This window comes from Thunnus maccoyii, chromosome 9 (genome assembly GCF_910596095.1).
Source record: "Thunnus maccoyii chromosome 9, fThuMac1.1, whole genome shotgun sequence".
Lineage (NCBI taxonomy): Eukaryota > Metazoa > Chordata > Actinopteri > Scombriformes > Scombridae > Thunnus > Thunnus maccoyii.
The window spans coordinates 25,686,513-25,706,757 of NC_056541.1; the positions used below are offsets into that span (position 1 = coordinate 25,686,513).

Below are 20,245 nucleotides of genomic sequence, written 5' to 3' on the forward strand. Positions count from 1 at the left end.
TTTGATCCTATATCAAGTGAAGTGCACTAAAAATAATGTCATTTCTCATTCATTCTGGGACATCTTTGACACATCCTCATCCCATTTCCTGGACTTCACATTGAGAATCAGACAGGCGGCAGAAGGGCAATATGCATTTTCCAGAAGGATCATCAAAAGTTAAAAGTTTTTTTTTGAAAGTAATGACTCACTGTATAATGATTTTAATTGAAATCATTTTAAGTAAAACTTCCGCTTCTGAGGATTAATCCATTCACTCAGTTCTGACTCACAGGAATGAATCATTCCTTGAGACCAAGTAGTCCATGATCTATTCACTGCTTTGAGCTGACCAAAAGAACATATTTCACTATCACTCCTTCTAATGATGATATGTTAATTTGTATGCTTATCTCAGTGCTTCTTCCAAATGAATATGATGTCTCCAGTGACAAAAAAACAAACAATTAAATTAAACAGAATTGAAGGAAATTTGTATTTTATCATCAACCACTTTGTCACAGTTGGGGATTATGTCCATTTGTTTATTCTGATGAAAAGTGACTTAAAGTATCATAAGGGTTAACTAAACACTTTGAGTAAACATCAGTATGTCAAATGAAATGTTATACCTTCGTATAATCACCATAAAGAAATAAGACCAACAGCTTTCATGTCAGTGATGTTGTTTACTATGTATAAAAATTAAACCCACATTTTCCATAAACCCTGTTGCTTCCTGTCATAAACATGATGCTCCACTTGCACTTAATCCCAGTGTCACCCTGCAAATGTTTGTTTTCTTCCAACTTTTGTTGAAGAGGAAAACACATTTCAAGCACATTTGAAAAACAATGTTTTTTTACTCATTCTCATGAAATCTTAGGCTCTGTTTGTGTTTTTTTTTATTTGTCTTACTATAAAGCAGTCTCTCTTTTTGTTGCAGATTTCCTGCCAAATCTAACCCAAAGGCACCCAGTGTAAAATACAGCATAGACGTAGATATACTGAGATGTCGTCATCTAAGTTATGATTTCTTTTGTTAATGGTATTTACAATAATGTCAAAGAAATGCAAAAATCACCATAAAATGTTACATAGTACATTTAATAGTGTAAATGTCGCATCTTTATGTTTCATAAACATTTTGTCTGCACAACCATTATTGACAAACTGAGTAAATCCACTACCACCAGCAAGAGCTCTAAAACACGGGAGCTGTTTTCTGAATTTCTACAGAAACATTGAATTGTTCGCCACCATTGCTGACTCAAAAAACACCTCTAGTAGATCAAGCTTCTCAGTGAAGTGTGGTCCATGAGGATGAAGTTTGTCTGGACTCCAGTCTCTGTTTGGCTCATCACAACTTCAAAGAGAGAAGAGTGTGGCTGACATACCAGCTCGATCTTCTCAGTATCAGAGAACATTGCACATTTCTTCAAGTCATCTGTTCTTCCTTTTTTTTTTTTTTTAAATCTTAACTTAATACTGAATTGGAATTATCCATGATCTGGTACTTCCAAACCACTTAGTAGTCATGCTTTATTGTTTATCTGGCCTCTAGATCTGTGAGCGATGACATTCACTGTGTTTACTTTGGTGTCTGGAGAATATAATATCTTATGAGCAAAGAGCACTGCACATGTATTGCTTTTGTTGACTTTCTTCTCTGCTCATCCTCAAACTCCTATCAAACAAACCCCTTCTGTCAAAAGTTCAGCATCAAGGCCTTGTGGTGAACCATCTCTGCACTCTATCTCCTCATGTTTAACATGAAACGCACATAAAATAAAGGCAAACCTCCATTTTTCTCTCTTTTTCTTTATAAACACTGCTCATTGTAGGGGTACACAGTATATTTGCTGCCTCGCATCCAGCTCAACAACTTGTCTGCTGCCATAGCAACTGCGGAGGAGCACCGGGCAGCGCCGCCTGCTTGTGCAATGGATGTCACTCGTGGCAACGACCAATCAGAAGTTCCCATCCTTTTGTACGAGCAGTGTGAAGATGGAGGGATGGAGTGGGTGGGCTTTCAGCATCATGCATCTGCCAGTAATAGGACACACGGATCGTCAGTCTTAGTCATTCTGGTCGGGGATTGGTCGAGGAGCTTCACTTTCCAATAATATAGTCTACTGCTTGCCTGGCTTGAACCAAGGCTTACAAGGGACTATGCAGTTCTACATCAAACTGTATAAAACTCTCATTATGCATTTGCCTGTGTTGTTGCAGGGGTAAATCTTTATTATTGGTAGAGAATATGCACATAGCTGCACGTGCACGCGTGAGGAAACGAGGATACCCTGCTGCCGCCGCTGCAAGAAAAAGAGAGGGGACTCTGCCGTGCTTTCATCATTATAATCACCATCCTAAGTATTAGCTCTAACATTTTGTTTTTCGGTGTTCAGGCGAGAAGTGACAAGAATATAGACCCCTCCTCTGCAGGGCGGAGCGTGCATTTTCATTTCGTATTTGTATTTTTTTTTTTTTTTTTACTCCTGTTCCCTGCTCTGACACGTCTGCACTGAGTGAGTGGCATTGGCACACTGTCAATCGCTCACTACCGCTGCCATCAAACAACATAAAACACACACAGGCAGAGGCTGGAGCTCATAAATTTCGGCAGGGCAAGATATTTTTTGCGCATCGCCTTTATACAGCGTTGTATCCTAATTAATTTCTTCTCGTTGTTGCTTTTTTTCTAAACAGAAATCTCCCAACTTTTTGTACATTTCATATTTTTTATAGTCACATTTGGACACCTATGCCGCAGATTGTGTATTTTTTTTTTTAAATAGGCCTATTGCCAGTTGTCGCGGGAATCATTTCTGCACATTTATAGTTGGCAACCTGCAAGCCTAAGATTTTTTTTTTTATTATTTGTTTACACGTTTTCACATTGGATATTTTGTTGGCGGTGCTTCACGCGGAGGATTTGGACATTTTTTTTGAGAGGGAATGCGCCGGGAATCCCATGAAGAGCGCTAATAAATGAGAGATCACCAAGGAGCGTTTCTGTCTACAACCTACCACCCGTCAAATCCCAGAGAAAAGACAGATTGGCATGAGGATTCCTGCTGGATACGATGGACAACGACCGTCAATTTTGACAAAGAAGTTTTAAGAAAAAGATAAAGATTTATGCATTTTTCTACCAACACAGTCACGCGTTTTGGCACTTTGGACCGCGCGTAAAAAAGCGAGAGGACAGCGACAACTTGGACACCAGATTTACGCTAAAACATCACTATAGTCTTCTTTAAATAACAAAAAACAAAAACAAAACAAACAAACGTGTGTGCTCTATATCGCTGAAGAATCCCAAAGCCGTACATCCCCCTAATCTGCGGCACATGCTCTAGCCGATTTCGTATATGAGTTTTTCAATTTGTGTGGCTCAGTGCACAGACTCTTTAGCGGCTACTATGGACGATCAAGCCCGGATCATGCAGTCGATCGGCGGTGTCAGTCTGGCTGGCCACTCGGTACAAGGAGGCATGGCACTGCCGCCTCCACATGGACACGATGGGACAGACGGAGACGGAAGAAAACAAGACATTGGTGACATTCTTCATCAAATAATGACCATTACTGATCAAAGTCTGGACGAGGCGCAAGCAAAGTTGGTTGATTTATATGTTTTATTAACTTCGCCCCCCACTCCTCCACCTCACCCCCCCACCACCACCACCCCCCCACCAAAACGCTGAACGCATCATTATTGAGATGTGGCCCGCTTAACTTCACTTCACCATGCATAACAATAGGCTGGGGTGCCTTTAATGATAATCTGACACACAGGTGCATTTACTGCCTCGCAAAGCTCTAACACATGAGAAAGTTGTTACTGAGGGAACAAAGGCTTTTAATTTAAACTATGGCAACGTGAATCTGAGTGAGCTTGTGTTGTTCAAAAAAGTTTGTGTGCACACATGGCCTATAGTAACATATCAGCAAAACTACAACTGATGCTGGAAAAATGAAATTAATCTCAGTCAGTTAATTATATGAATTAATTGTCAATGGGCATTATATTTATAATGGAGCATTATTATTAGTCTAATCTAATTAAAAGTTACTGTTATTTCTTTTTTTTTTTTTACTGAGCAAATACTAAACCATATATAGTAGCAAATGATAACTTTATTGGGTTGGAACATTGCAAGACATAAGGAAGTGATAATTAATCCTCTTGTAAATGTCTGACATGTGATTTATCAGTGAACTTATTTCAGTATTATCTTGTCTTATACTGAAACAGGAAACATGGACTGAACTGTCACAGAATGAAACCAGCACTCTTCAGCGTTCTCTGTGAAATCAAAGAAAAGACAGGTAAGATCCTTGTGGAATGTGTTCAAAAAAATTATTCATATACCCAAAGAAAAAAAAAAAAAATTTGGAACCTCAGCACAATCAGCCAAGTTTTACCTCCTAGTGATCCGGTGGCAGCCTGCATCCAGGTTACAGGGGACCTCTGCCCAATTTAATCAATCAATGCTTTAAATATGATTCTGTGCCACACAGAAACCGTCCTGTTGTCACAGCATGCAGAGGTAGATTTTTGTGCCCTGAAGTTGCTCATGTTTCTTCAGGAGCATCTTTTTCTTTTCCAGCACTGGTTGCTTGGATTTAAACACAAAGTGTGCTCCAGCTTTCACCCTCACTACCCTGGCACTAAACAGGACGGGGGAATCCCGTAGCATATGCTCTAATAACTGAGATCACACTGAATTCATGCTTTATAACAAAAAAACACAATTTTCAACATATGAGGAAAACAACACTTTCAATCAGTTATTGAATTGCAATTACATGAAGACTCCTTTCCTATAAATGTGGACAGTGAATTCTGGTAAAATGCAAATTGCTTGTATCTAAAATTATTGATAAATCTAAACTTTGAAAAAAGAAGGGGGGAAAGTTGCATATTGTGCTCTTTGTAAGCATCAAGTGTGCAGATTTCTACGACAACTTCCAGTGTGTGTGCGTGCATATACACAAATATATAAGAGACAGATGTAATTATAGTTAATGTATTTCTCATAACTTTTCTTATAACTCAAACTCTGCTATACTATATTTTAGAAAGGTCACCACTGTGTAGACAGATTGCGCTTTTGAACCTCTGCTCTTTATTTTTCCACAATACTTATATGATGTATAATAGACTTAAATTTCTTAAATGCAGACATACTCTTTTTAAGGATAAACTACTCTCATAGGCAGTATTTTGTAATATGAATTTAGCATTTTTTCATGATTGCTCTGCTCCTGCGAGAAACAAAGTCCAAATAAACAGATACTTGAAATATTCAAACTATTGCACATCACTATTTATTTTCCCAGATTATATGTGTATTTCTCAGGCAAAGAAAAAAAAAATAGAACAGGAAAAAAACAATGCTGTAGGATTTAGTGTAATTTAGCAAACCTGATGCCTTGTCAGATTTGTGACCTTTGTGCGGTTTATGAGGAAATTGGCTTGGGGGAGATCATAAAACTTTATGAACTTCCCCAGCGCAGGTGGCGTCCACAGGGGCTGGCAGAGGGTCCACAGTCTAGCCGAGATGCTCTGCTGTGTGAATGCCTGTTGAGTTTAGACAATGCAAGACACTGAGCAAGAAAAACAAAGGATGTAAATCACACAGTATGTTAGATTTTATTTTGCAAGCAATCATTGATTTAACGTTGAAGTGTTTTTTTTTCAGTATAGGAGCATCAGTGCATCTGTGAAACTTAGACCTTAGTGAAAAAATGACTAGATAAGGTTTTTTTTATTTTCAAACTTACCCCTACATTACTTACCCCTACATTTAAAGCATTTCACTCTGTGATTCATCAAAATCAGACTATTTACCGATTTGTTTGTCGAAACTTGTGTGATGAGGTCTGGTAGGAAAGTGTCTGCTGTAAAACACGCTCTTTAAACTTTAAATCAGCCGCTCAAAGTAGAATTAAAAAGTAGACGAAAATGATGAAAACTTAAGATAAATACATGTAGATGTGTGTGTGTTCATGGTGGTGTGCGTGCAGAGTGTATGTGTCTGGGAATGAAAGAGACGAGACAGAGGAGGAGAGTGAGAAAGAGCTGGTGTGGTGTGTGTGTGTGTGTGTGTGTGTGTGCATGGTTAACCTGTGGTTTAGAGTCACAGCCTCCCCCTCTTAGCCATTGACAGAGCTCAGCTGGTCTGGTGGCCTTGTTGACCGGTCTGTTTTTCCAGCACACAGTGAGCCTTTCACTGGCTCCTGTAGCATCGTTAGCCCTTTCATGTCCGTTCAGATGGCACAGGGCTGGCTGTCTTAGTCATGGGATCCAGCATTGGCTGAAAACGACTTTTAATAATAAATCTGAAAGCGGTCCAATAATCATCAGTGTAATTACTGCGTGCATGTATCATGTTATCAGGACGCATTGTCTAGTGTGTACATGAATTGTGTGCACAGGCTTCGAAGCTTTAAAAGTGTTACTACAAAGTTTCTGTTGAAAGAAGTGTTCTAGTGTTATATCAGAGATCAGAGGTGAGATAAAATCAAAGTGGTGACAATGATCTCAATGTTGCTTTCTTTATTTTTTTTAGAAAGGAGATGTGAGGAAGTGCATTTTCTAGTAATGGCGAGATATTTTGAAGACTTTTCAGGGTGTTTAGAAGTTTCTGGCACCCTTCTAACTGTTATTGTAGAGCTACAGCATATTTCTGCATTGCTAATGCCCTAGAAGTATTAATTCACTTTGATATGCTAATTAGAGAGCATTATGCAAGAAATGAGATTAAGTGGCAGCATGAAGTCATTTGCCTGTCACTAAATTGAGTGTTTTTAGCAGGAGGGTTTTTTTTCCCCAAATTTTCTTGGTTTTGCATTTAGATAAGCTAAATGTGAGATTCGGTTGGCAAGTGGTGTTCTTTGTCCTTCAGATGTGATGTGTTTTTCTTTTGCTACATACTTAAAAAAAATGGCAATTAATTATTCACAATCATTTTTTCTTGCTGTTTCAGGACAAAGGACACATTCATGTTGTACCTTTTTCCCTTAGGCTGTATGAGAAGACAATGAATGCATTCAGTGAAAATTGCCCGCGATTCAGATGAGTTTTGCAGTTATTCCTCTGTGCTGGGTTTGTTTTATCCTGCTGGCTACTCCCCTTGTCTTGCTCTCATGCTTTGGAAGAGAGGCTCACAGCAGCAGCAGCGGGAGCGGCAAGAATAACAAAGGTGAAAGATTACCTCCATATGGTATTTCTGACCAGGAAAAGAGAGGTTCTGTAGCAAGACTCCTCTTTGATGTGAGGTTTAATCAATAGAAAGAGATTACAGAAAACTATTACAGGCTAAATCACGGAGTGCCACAGAGAGGCTAAGCCCTCTCCACAGCTCTCTCAGCTGCATAGCGCTTCTTTTGGCTGCGTATTGACTTGTTGTTTTCCTGACCTTTGACTCATCAGGTTCAGAAACGGGGGGTCTGAAGAGGTAGGAGAGAGACAGAGAGAGAGAGAGAGAGAGAGAGAGTGGCACATTCAGGCTGATAAATGCTCGATCCACTGTTTAAAGCAGTGGATTAGGGAGGGACTACACTCACGGTCCGAGCCAATGTCGACATTCTGTTGCACATGTTTGATTTGCCTTCTGTAAACCGCTAAACATGCTTTCACATATGTTTATTGGCTCGTCCACGCTATATGTAATGTTCAGCTAGGAAGACTGTGTTAACTAAATGCAGTTCAGGATGAGCCTGTAATTAACCACATGCAAGGCTGACTAAAAGCATTACCTGGAGTAAATAGAGTTAGGACTGAGGAGGTAAGCATTTCTGAAATCTACAGGGAACATTAATTTCAATGTTCCCTGACAAAGTTAATGAGCCTTCTCATTCCAATTGGGTTATTATTATTAATACAAATGTATTATTATTATCATTATTATTATTGTTGTTATTATTAGTATTATTACTATTATTATTATTATTATTGTTAATATTATTATTATTATTGTTAATGCAGGTGCAACTAAATATCCTTTTTACAAGCCAGGGAACAAAAAATTGTATTTGTTAATATTTTATTTTATTTTTTCTTTCACTTTGTGGTTTTATTTGTGCTGAAAAAGCTCCAGTAAATCCATGGCAGAGAACAGAAAGCTATTCAGCAGGAGAGACAATTGACTTTGGCTGCTTTTTGTCTCAGAGAGCCCCAGTGATGCGGCTGCAGTGACTAGATAGTGTTGTGCCGAATAGCTCGTGCACAGCTGGGTTCCTGACTGGCTCAATGGCAGGGCCACTAGTGCTTCCTCCTTTAAAGCACAAGGGGGACTGGGAAGATATGGCTATTATCTAAGTAGCTCCCAAATACCCTCCATTTCCCCATCTGCAAAGATGAAAAGAAGGAGAGCCAGACAAAGAGGAAAGGGAAAAAAAAAACAAAGAGTACATATCAGTTTCATTTGGAAGGATAAATGCTATTGTGCTGTGGAGGTAGATGCCTCTGCACCGGTGCTGCCTGGTATCTGCACGGCTCCTCAAATCTGGTTTTTGCACGATGATTCAGTGCTGTCCCTCCATCTGCACCCACGAGCACCCATCTTGCACATGTCTCTCTCGCCCCCCCCCCCCCCATGGCTGCAAGCGTTTTCCGCGGGCTCCTGCGCGATCAACAGCTCATAATTGTTTTTTGCACATACGTTATGCAAATGAGTCTTTATGGCAACTGGCATAACAATTAGCATCCTCCAACAATATTTTAGTAGGTTAATTGCGAAATTTCTGAATTGTACATCTGAGTTGTTAATTAGGCATGACAGAGGTGGTGAAATAGTTATCTTCAGGCGGTGGCAGCCAGCAGAGGCTGCTTGGGATGCAAAAAGGAAGGATTGATTGAAATTAGTTTACAGCAGTAGGAGCGTGGCTGGTGGAGACTCTTTGCATGCCCCTCGCGCTTTCTGCGGCGTCTGTCTGTCGCTGAATGTAAAAATATAAACCTGAAGCAGACAAGGAGAAGCTGGATCAAACGATGACCCATGTAGAAATAGATCAAGTAATTCTTGATATAAATAAAGATGTGAACGATCCAACTGTTCTTCTTGTCAGGACCCCGGGATGAGTTAGCAAGCTTTTTTTTTTTTTTTGCATTACTGGAGCTACACTCTTGTCAAAACAGTAAAAGACCTTTGACCTGCCAGACATACTTAAACTAAATTTTCCTTTTTCAAAAGTTGAAATATGGAGTTTTCATGGCTGGAAATAAAGTTAATCCTACCAACACGCACTAGTCAATATTTCACACTTTTTAATTGATCTGACAAAATTACAAAAAGTCATATTTGTGCTTCCTAAGTAATTTCCCCCACAAGAAAAAAAAACATTAATAATAAGTCAACCTGCGTTTATGAAACACACAGCTGCAAAAATTGAAATTAACTTATGAGAGTGTATCTTGCTTCAGCATTGTGCATAATATCAATCAGCTTTCAGCTCCAACTTAAAAAGAAAAAAAAAAGTTTTTAAACTTGAACTTTTTCCCTATGTCTCCTGTATCACAATGTTCATTACTGTGTCACTCCATGGCTGAGCAATGTAATGCCATAGAGCCGGTTATTAGTGTAAAAAGGGTTAGAGTGAAAGACTGGTGCAAAGCAAGTCCTCTCTCAGTAATGACTCTGCTATTTATAGGTCCCTATTTCATTAGCTCTAGTGTTTCAGGGAAGAGTTTTCCTCATGGGACGATAGACACCATGATGTTCATTTACTCTGTACACATTACATGTGGACAACTAAATGACCTATCATTTGTGAGTGCAGGGACACTGAAAACAATCCTGCTTTTGCCACAGTTTTTTGCTTTTCTGCATTTCACTGTTATAAAAATTGTTTTGTAGGCAGTTAAACGCCTGTATTGTTTGACTGTGTGGGGGTGTTACTCCTACAGGTGATGGATTTCTGTAGATCAAGCGATGAAAGAATTAGAGGCAGAAGTCCGTAAATGGACACATTTTAAATCTCATGTGTAATATTTTGACACAGTGGCAGTCTGTAGCTTGTTACCAGTCTCCGTTGACAAAAACAGAATGATGCATTGATGTCACATTTCTTTTCTTTACACGATTGTTTTCCCAAAAAACAGCAGAAAAAAGGGGGGAATGTGTGCTGTCTTTTTCCTCATTTGCAAGCTTGGAAATGAAGCCCCTCTTCCCATTGTTCCATATGCCATTGTTCCACATGTTTCATACATTAGAATGATATATTGAAGGCAGAAATGGGAAAAAGACTGCAATGCAATGAAAATTTAATCAGCGTCTTCTGCTGCTTTAATAAGGCAAATAATTCTTATTGGCTGCTGTGTTAAGATTTCTAATATTTAATTCATAACAAACCTTGCATTATTCTGCTTTAGCCCTAAGACAAGCTCCACTCTGCTGCCTGCCAAAAGGCAACTATGGGGAGAAAAAAAAAAAAAAAGACGTAAAAGGAACTGCACACTGAGCATTTTTCTATATCAGTTGAGGCGTAATACTATCATATTGTTTTGATATTGTCTGTGAATTTAAATATGTATTTAAAATAAATTGAATTAATCGTGTTACTAGAGCTAAGAACAGGAAAAGTGTATCGACTACTACCGCCGGTGATCAATGCACAAATGCTGACATTCCTCTCTTTGTAATTTTGTCAGCGGTCAGTAAAGTATGACCATTGGCTAAGAAACCATCTTTTTTATTTTTGTAAGTCCTTGAAGTTCATTTTTGTGTCTGAAGTAATGGAAAGATGGCGTGGGGCCAACAGCTAGGTGCTGGCTCATGTTACAGTGAAACGGCGGGCCCTGTTTTCGTCTCTCGGTGAAATGGCTTAATTGGTGTCAGAGCCCCAGGGATAAAGGCCTCTTGCTCTGAAACACAGCCACACAAGCCCTGTCTTCCCTCAACCAGGAGGAACGGCCGGCATCTGCTGGTGAATGAGGACTAAGCCGTGGCATAACAATACCAAATGATGTTTGGGATGACAGAAATTAATATGCGCTTGCTCCCAGAAAGCTATGATTAATGACGGCGAGCAGGGGAATGCTGTCCCTCCTTTTGCTCCTCTTTGATGGGGATTGAAAAGCAAAAAAAAAAAAAAAAAGGCTGGTTTCTCCTCTCTTTAGAAAGTGGAGGTCATCCAGAGTACATTACTGCTATTCTTCTCTTGCTTTTTCCTCAAGCAGGAGGAAGGAAAGGACTGAACGTATTGTAATGAATTTTGGAATGATTCACTAACATTGTGAGCTAGTGTATTGTCCCCATGGCATGTGGCTCAAAGAGACACACATACCTGAATACCTTTGAAAAGATCTTCACACACTGTTCATAACTGCAATAATTAAAAGTCTGAATATCACAGCGATAATTACAGATATATTTTTTATGACCCGTTGGACTGAAAAAGAAGCAGTTCTAATTTTAATAATGGAGTCCTCTGTTCCTATGGAATTTTACAGACACACACACACACACACACACACACACACACACACACACACATACATCGATTCAGAGCCAAACGTGTGAACAAAATGGTGGTGTGCTGTTGCCATGATAATGATCTGTATCTGTTGTGTCCTAGGAGGAGACACATGAATATTTAATTGTGTCTGCTAGAGAGATCCCCAGACCCTTCTGTTCATTTCTTACTTTCTCTAATGTGTTTCCACCATCCCAGGTACTTCCTCTCTAAGTAATGGAGAATTAAAGCACACATTAAAATGATATGAATTGCAATGTAAGGGATTTCTAAGGACATTTGTCTCCGCACAATGCGGTTGAAAATTCAAATGGCAAGTTTTGACAACGGCCATTCTGCTGACACGGTGTATTTGCCTCATGTTGGCTTCTCAAATAAGCATTTCCTCTGTCAGAGTGATTGATACGTATTAAGCATGCACTTTTTACATCACGGTGCTCTGGAAGATGATGTGGGTGCAAGGATATGAGTTTTAAACAGTGAATGAGTTCCCCTCATATTGATCTATTTGTGTTGCCGGAGTGGCAGGTGCTATACGAAGACTGTGTCAGCTTTGATTGTTTGTGTCAGTGATCCGAGCCGACACTGAGCTCTCACTGCACTTGCTTCCTCTTGATGAATGGCAGCACACTGCACAGATCCTCAAAAAACTCATGTCTACGCTGTCTCACCGAACCCTGTGAATCAGCATTGGTCCTCAGAGGTTATTTATGACTCACATTCACATAGATTTTTTTTTAAGGCATAATTGTGGGACAAACCTGTATTCTTCCCAAGAAATGTTTTTGGTCGTTTAATACAATTATGTATAAAGCTTTCCATGTGAATGTGAATATTGGTTGTTGAGGGACAGGAGGTGTGGTTCCTCTCCTTCTCTAAATATTCAAGAGTAGTTCTTAACTTGTGTGTGTGTGTGTGTGTGTGTGTGTGTGTGTGTGTGTGTGTGTGTGTGTGTGTGTGTGTGTGTGCGCGCGCTGGCAGGCCTGCATGGTTGTGGCATGAAGGTGAGGTGCGTGTGATGCTTGGAGCCTCTGTAAGTATGCAGAGCACGGCGGGCCTCTCGCGGGTGCTGAAGGAGAGCATGGAGTGGCAGAGTTAATTTATTTAATGACTGAGCGTCTTATATCTCCCCAGCCCTGATTAGAATCCATGCTTGATGAGGGAAGCGATAGAGGGGTGAGCACTGCCCCTGGGCCCTAGCACGTACGTTCATGGTTTTCTTTCTCCAGTTCCTTTTTTTTTCCACTAGCCCCAATTCACTGGGTTTTGTGCAAAAAAAAAAAAAAAAAAAAAAAGAAAAATAAAGAAAAAGGAACCAGCGTATAGGAGAATTTCCAGATCTGTCTGTTGCGATATTTCGTGATTACGTCTGTCTGTGTGATCATTTTGTTGCACATTGACAGGAAATGCAGCTATGAGGCTGATTAAATGTGTGTGTTTGTGTGTGTGTGTGTGTGTGTGTGGCGTGCTCTGTGATAAAGACGAAGTGCTGTGGAGCTCTATGAACGTGGGAAAGCCAAACAGAGTGTGTCACTTTGGCAGCACGGGCTGTCAGCAATGGGGAGCTGCAGTTGTAAAAACCATGACCTTCCTCTTTGCCAGCATGTCTCTTGCAGAGCCAAAGCGCTGCCCTGTAGATCTGGGCTGGCTGTGGGAGGGAATACAAACACAGAGAAAGGACAGACAGTGGAAAAAACCGGTAAGAGCCATAATTGTGAAAGGGGGGGGTGGGGGTGGGGGGGGGTAAGTAATGAAATACTTCTTGGAGTTATCATGACTGAGAAGGTGAGGGAGAGAAAGCGAGAGGACTGGTGAAGAGGGAAAATATACTCCTCGGCTTCTAACATTTCCATGAGCCATCATCAGTAATGCTGCAGCAGCCTCACAAACCAGAAATTATTTCTTCAGGCGTCGCTGTCAAGTGTTATTCAAATAACACCAGCCTCACATTTGAATAACAGCCGACATTTTGAATTAATTAATCAGACAAGATAGTCTGGGCCTTTTCTCATTAGTCTACAGGTCAGGCTGGGGAAGATATATGCGCTGGTGATGATATACTTGTCTTTAATAGTGATTTATGGAGATTTTGGATTGTACTCGATTTGTCAAAGGGCCTGCTAGCAGAAAAATAGGACAGTGCATATTTCATTACCTAATCTTTGATACATTCCATGATGCTTAAAGATACAATCCTGTTGTTTAGATGCACAGGAAGCTCTTTTATATTCACTCTTCTTGAGTGAAGAGGCACACACACACACACACACACACACACACACTCCAGCTCGCACGCACACACACACACACACACACACACATTTAATCTCCTCTCATAGACCTCTCCCATTTTACTTTTCCTATGCAATTAAGCGAGGGCTGTAAATTATAACTGTGTCGTACTTTAATTATCATGGTGTAAAAATAGAGTTCCTGTCTTTGAGAGAATTTCATTAACTTACTCAATATTCCATGTCAGCTCAAAGAATCACAAGATTGCAGCAAGGTTTTTGTTTAGCATGCTTTAAATCAACTGTATTGTTTACTCAGATGTTATTTACAGTTATTAGAAAAAGTAAAAAAAAAAGTAGGTTTACATATAAATACATACTATATTTTTTTTTTCATAACTGCATTTGTGGATTCACCTTAGTAAAGCCTGGTGTGACAATTTATTTTGAGTTCATATGTATGGTCATGGAGGTGTAAATGAAAGTGTATATTTTTACAAGGATGCTAGTGCTAATGATGTAGTGTCACCTGCTTTATCGAGTGTTAAATATTAATGAACACATTCAGTTTACCAACATTCTACCATTTTTTTTTTTTTTTTACATACACAGCTTTTAATTATCCAAAGTAGACATGCAGCACATGCAGTATGCATCTGTGATTTTGTGCTAGTCAGTGTGTGTGTGTGTGTGTGTGTGTGTGTGTGTATGTGTACGCAAGTGTCAGGAAGCTGCGAGCTGTTGCCATTCCGGTGAGCAGCCCACACAAAATGCACCAACACCAGTGTGACAAAACATTCAAATAAATTGCTGTCAGGCTGCCGAAACACCAAGTGCAGCGATTTTTATCTGACATGTGGAAGACCCAGACATGCAGTCCTGACAAGTAACGCCGGAGCACCTGTGAGAGACGGGCGATAAAAATCAGGATATGCCTGATCCTCGGCATAACAATGCCTATCATTACTTGATATTATTACTCTTCTTTAAGAGGGAGTTCAAGATAGAAAGATAGTATGAACGTGTTGGCTTTTAAAGTCTGGATAATAAATGATCTTAGGCTGTTATTTGCGTAGCTGCACTTAAAATTTACAGTTAAATTAAATTTTATATATATATATATATATATATATATATATATATATATATATATATATGTATATATGTGTGTGTGTGTGTGTGTGTGTGTGTGTATACTAATGCCACATCAACAAGTACTGAACAGGCTAACTTAGGACTTTTATTTATTCTGGTCCAGCATCATTATTCACAGGTGTATAATGTAGAAAACACAATAAAATGCGTGTGTACAATATCTATATAGAATATATATGTTTTTTTCAAATTACAAACTTTTCATTTATATTTTTTTCCTGTACATTTTACCGTTAAGAAGCTCAAAATCTGTAATGATGGATTGTACTTTTTAGTTCTCTGCAGTTTAAATAGAATTTAGTCGGAAGTCGATCCGACCGATGACACTGATTGACTTTGTTTTCCTCTTCAAAGCAGCATGGAGGCACAAACTAAGAGAGCCTGTGTTGCTTCACTTATTTTCATTGAGTCCACAAAATTGACTCAGTAATTCTTAAATCCAATTGAGAAGCGTAAAAAAAAGCTTTTTAGAAACTGTGAGACAAAGGACTCACTGTGGAATGCGCCATCCATTCTCTACTGTATTGTTATTTTCTCCCTTATAGGTTACTAATGAGGAATCGGCCCTCATTATGATTTTAAGGATGAGAGAGGAAAGCTTTTAATTAATGATATGTAAATGGTTCTGAATTGATTATGTTAGAATATCAAGAGAGATGGGTAGAAGCTGTGGTGTAATATATTTTAATTAAGAATTAATTAAAAATGATGGCAATTTTATAGAGGCTCACAGAAAATAGAAGAATTTATTCTCTGTCACAAGTAAATCAGCCCTTGATTAAATAAACAGACACATGCTGTATTCATTCAAGAGTTATATTTATCCTTTGCCAGGAAGGATTATCCCGAATATTAAAAAAAAAAAGTCAGTGCGGTATGTCAGTGGTCGACCACAAGCTGGGTTCTCTGGGGTTAATGGTGATTTATCTCATTCCTAATTCATGAGATCCTCCTGGTCTGTGTTAGGTGGATCAATAAAGCTGTGTTTCCTTTTTGAATTCAGTGTCTACAATTAGATTTGCAACGTGGAACACAATTATGAGTAAGACATGAATGCGTGTTTTTATCACTTGTGGCAAGTGAATGTGCGCCCCAGATATCAATCTGTTTATGAGGTAAAAAGATTTGTGTGAAAAAGATGAGTTGTGACTAGACGTGGACCCTAGTTAACCTTTTTAATTGCTATCTGCTTTCTTTCATTCATTCTTCAGGGCAGAGGGAAACAGAAGACGTTAGCTGCATTAACGGCGTGCGCCACTATTAAAGGGAGAGAGGTCTTTGTTTTCTGCTAACGGTGGCATGCATGCTCTGTGCTAAACTCCGCGATCAATGGCAGAGAGGCTGCTATCACAGCACTCGGAGCAGGCGTAGCTCAGGGGGGAGGGAAGGGGGGTCCCTGGTGGTTCATTTTGATTGGAGCGCAGAGTTTTGTGTTGAAAGGCGAGGGAGAGACAGGCTGTTGGAAGCAAATCCCCCTGGATCAGTTAGAGCTTTGCAACAAAAACACCTTGATATTCCTGGGAACATTTGCTTAGGAAAAGAATTAATTTAAATAAACGGGCAACCAGAGAACGAAATGATCTAAAGCATTTCTGAAGGTTTGTGTGTTCAGAGAAAGATTTTGTATCTCAGGCTTTAGAATTAATTTAGAATCCACATTTCAAATCACAGTAAATCACTGCAGTGTAAAAGGGAAATCGGACTGTATTTTGTCGATATGTGGTTGGTTCCACATTCGTAAGCTGCTTTTTTTTTAACAAATACAAATTTATAGTAGAAGAGGGTTTTGAAGATGGTGTGTTGTTGATTATACTATGGGTTGAATAGCAGACAGAGGTAGTGTGTGAGTGAGTTTGTGTCAGCGTAGAGCTTTTATGAGCTAACCAATCTGTTATGGGTGGCAGGGAGGATGTGCTGCTTGAGATGGAGGGAGTGTTGAATGGGTTATTAGTCCGAGTTCCCCCCCATACCAAGTCACATGTAAAAGCTTGGAGGCATTATAAACAGTCACATGTACACACACATCAAACGTCTGCGAGCGCACACACACACACACACACACACACACACGGATACACACATACATGATGTGCAGAGGGACGTGCGTTCAGAAAAACACGCAGGGGCACAGACGTGTGCATGCATGCATATATACAGTGCATGCACGCCAATGGCTGGCAGAGCATCTCCTTTTTGACACCTGCAACTAGTTGCAATACATCACTGTCAGGATCGCTTTCTCCACCTATCCGCATTTGCGCGTTACTTATCCGCGGAGGCCTTCGTCAAAAAGTTGAGCAGTCTTGACACTAGCTCCCTTGTGGGAACAGAAAAGGTGAAGTTGTGCTGGAAGGTGCCATGGCGGGTGTCATCGGTGGGCTGTACTCTCTGCACCCAACAGAATCCTAATGACAAGTGAAGACAGAAATTATGGTTTAACATACAAATTTTATGGCACAATTAATTCTGTAATTGACAAGTGAAGTGAAATCTGAACACCAAAAGCAAATATCTTCGATCGTTTTGTTGCTAGTCTTGAGATAACTGCTCTGTGCACTTGCTGTATTTATGAAAAAAATCCCTACTGTAGGAATGAGATAATAAAAAGCCACATTGAGGTTTATTTTGTTTAGGGCCTCATGTAGTGAATGTATATGGTTGTGTAATTGACTGAGTATGGCTGTGGAGGAGGAAGTGAGGGCATGGCGCCTCCTGTGTGAGCTCACTGTGGAGATTAGGAAAGTCTGCCAGTGGCACTGGTAGTGGTGAGCACCAACAGCTCCGGCCACGACAGAGAGGAGTAACGGGGGGGGTAGGAGGGGGGGTCAGCATCTGAACTGGCTGATGGGAGCCAGAACATGAAACAATGCCGGGGGAACGTCTGGTGGGTTCGCTGCACAGAATTACAAGCGAGGGAGCAGGCCTGCTGAGGCAATTACAGCTTAATGGGGTCATTTGGAAGGCAATTGCCAGGGGTTAATGTAGTATGGAGAGATGAGGTGAGATTGAAGTGAAATTTTTGGCTAGAAAATGTGTTCAAATGAAAAGGGAGCAGGCAGACAAGTCGCGCACTGATGGGGTGGGAGGTTGATTGGGGGAACTGGAATGCAGGCTTTCTCTGCCACACAGATTGACGCAAGGCCTGATCACTCACTCGTATGTACACCAGCGCAGGCAAATACACATGGGCACACATGAGCATGTCTATGCAGGTGCATTTGCGCTTTTCCTCCTCTTTACCTATTCAACCAAGGCCATGTAAACTTTTCTTGGCCTCCTCTCGCTGGCTAAACCCTGAACAAGGGCTCCACTGTTCCACTTGTGCCATTAAACTCTGTCTGTTTTACTCACAGACAAATCCAGTGGTGGTTTTCTTTTGTCTTGGATTACCTGTGATATAATTTCCTGTATTAGCAATTACCAAACGTCAGAATAGAAGATAGCAAATAGAGCACATTGTTTTTAGGTGATGCTGAAGAAGATGTGTCAGAGAAACTACAAGAGGCACCTTAGAGAGCGAGGATAAAAAGGATCATTATGCGCTGTTGCGTTAGCCAGTTCATTACCTTAATTGCCCAATATAATCTGGTGTTGGAAGGGTGCACTGGAGCTTTGGGAAGGAGTCTTTGCCAGGACCTCCTAGCCCAGGTCTCATCTCCCTGATCCCCTGATCTGCAGCAAGCAGACCAATCGTGCTAACGCTAAACTTTGATCAAAGCCAAACTTATTTAAGGTCAGCCATGTGAAATCCCCTGGGAGCCGCCGTGTGCGCCGAAGCGGACTGCGATATAGGAAGTAGTACAGCACTGTGCCTTGCTGCTGCTGCCTGTGACCGTGCTGGATCACTGGACAGCAATAGCATTATCATCAGCCCTTTCAAGTCTTCAGCATTTTTACGCGATTATACCCAACAGTGGAACTTAACATCATCCATGGGTGGAGATTCCTTGAGAGTGCGCTCTCTTTCTTACTCTTCTCTGTCTGCCTTTCTCTCTCCTCCTCCTCCTCCTCTTTCTCTCTCTCTGTCATCTCTGTGAAGTCTGTGCCTCCCCACTCTTCCCCTCCCCTTCCCCTCTACACAGGGTTTTGGCCAAGAGCCGGCCACTTCACTGAGGCAGATTTTCCCAGGCTCCCCAAAGGCTATTTTACCAGGATTCCCATTAGGTCTTTACCCATTACCAATGTTCCAAATCATTTACAGAAGAATCTATTTACTTTATGTGGTAATGGTTTCATTTGACATGGCTTGCTCTGAAGAAACTGAACATTTAACATGCACTTTCCCTCAATTGAAACCTTTACTGTAGTCTTTATGTTTGGTTTATTTTTATCTGTTTTAGTGCCGATTGTCACGTATATGCCTTCAAATCGTCCTCGCACTATGCTTTCCATCACAGTACAATATTGCACGATGTAGAGGTGGTGGAGCATTGTGTCAGTGCTGCAGGAAAAACAAGTATGATGCAACTCTGTTGTCATTTTAGAGTGACAAATAGACAGTGGCAGACCATCAGAAAGGGGGAGAGAGTGGAATAGTGTCGCTGACAAACTGCTATGACCTTTGGGTCCTTTGGCCTCCAGAGTGCACGGCACATACAGTGTTTACCTCAGGTCAGCAGCAGTGTGAACATGCGGGTTCCCCATGGAGAAAAGCCCAGCCTGTTACGGTCATCACATTTGAATCATTGAAATCAATAATCAGTGAAATAACCTGCACTCAAATTAGATGCGTGCGTCTGGTATAGAATGGAGAGGGAAATGCAGAGCCTGTATGTGCTTATTTTTGTCATATTTTTTCTACTTCTGCCATTTAAATCATACTTAATTCACTAACAGTCCATAAAGCAAAGCCTTTACAACAGCAAAAGAGAAGCACAGCGCCTAAAGCTATGCCCTATTCCATGTCACCAAAGCATCCCATCAAAGCCTGCCTCCTTCCTGTTGTAAGGTAGAAAAAAAAATCAATGCTGCAATCTTTTCTTTTTGCCTCCTCCAATCCGTAATTGAAATGGAAAATCAAATGAACGGCAAGCAGATAATTGTTTTATCAATATTCCCTGCCTGCCCTACAAGGGTCAGTGCAGAATGATCATGAGTCGGGGATATGACGAGGACAAAATGTGAAATTGAACAGCTAGGAGGCAATAAATCAGCCTTGACAACTAAGAGTGACCAGCATGTAGCTGCAGCAGGCAGCTCCCCCCTCAGAATTTGTCCTAAAGCTGTCTACACTAAATAGGGAATATTCATCTCATTATTGTTGCACTTAATATTGCTATCAAATATTATTCTTAGAGTCCAGACGGGAAGTCAAGGTCACTCATGCTATTATTGTTGTCATTGTTAGTGTGTGATATTGAGGGTATAATAGAGGGCAAAGTCATATGGTCTGC

At 40.5% G+C, this 20,245-nt stretch overlaps 1 protein-coding gene across 8 annotated transcripts in view; it reads left to right on the forward strand.

Annotated features, from left to right (window-relative positions):
• Window positions 1–2,138: 2,138 nt before the first annotated feature.
• The window catches only part of pbx3b (pre-B-cell leukemia homeobox 3b), a 58,727-nt gene continuing 40,620 nt past the window's right edge, over window positions 2,139–20,245 (forward strand). For 3 of the 8 annotated variants that reach the window (XM_042422334.1, XM_042422336.1, XM_042422335.1), the window contains exons 1-2: window positions 2,139–3,601; window positions 4,241–4,314. In XM_042422334.1, the coding sequence (XP_042278268.1) occupies window positions 3,354–3,601; window positions 4,241–4,314 (322 nt within the window). In that variant the 5' untranslated portion in view covers window positions 2,139–3,353. The remainder of the gene's footprint in view (window positions 3,602–4,240; window positions 4,315–20,245) is intronic. The other 5 variants (XM_042422330.1, XM_042422332.1, XM_042422337.1 and 2 more) reach the window with 3 other exon arrangements.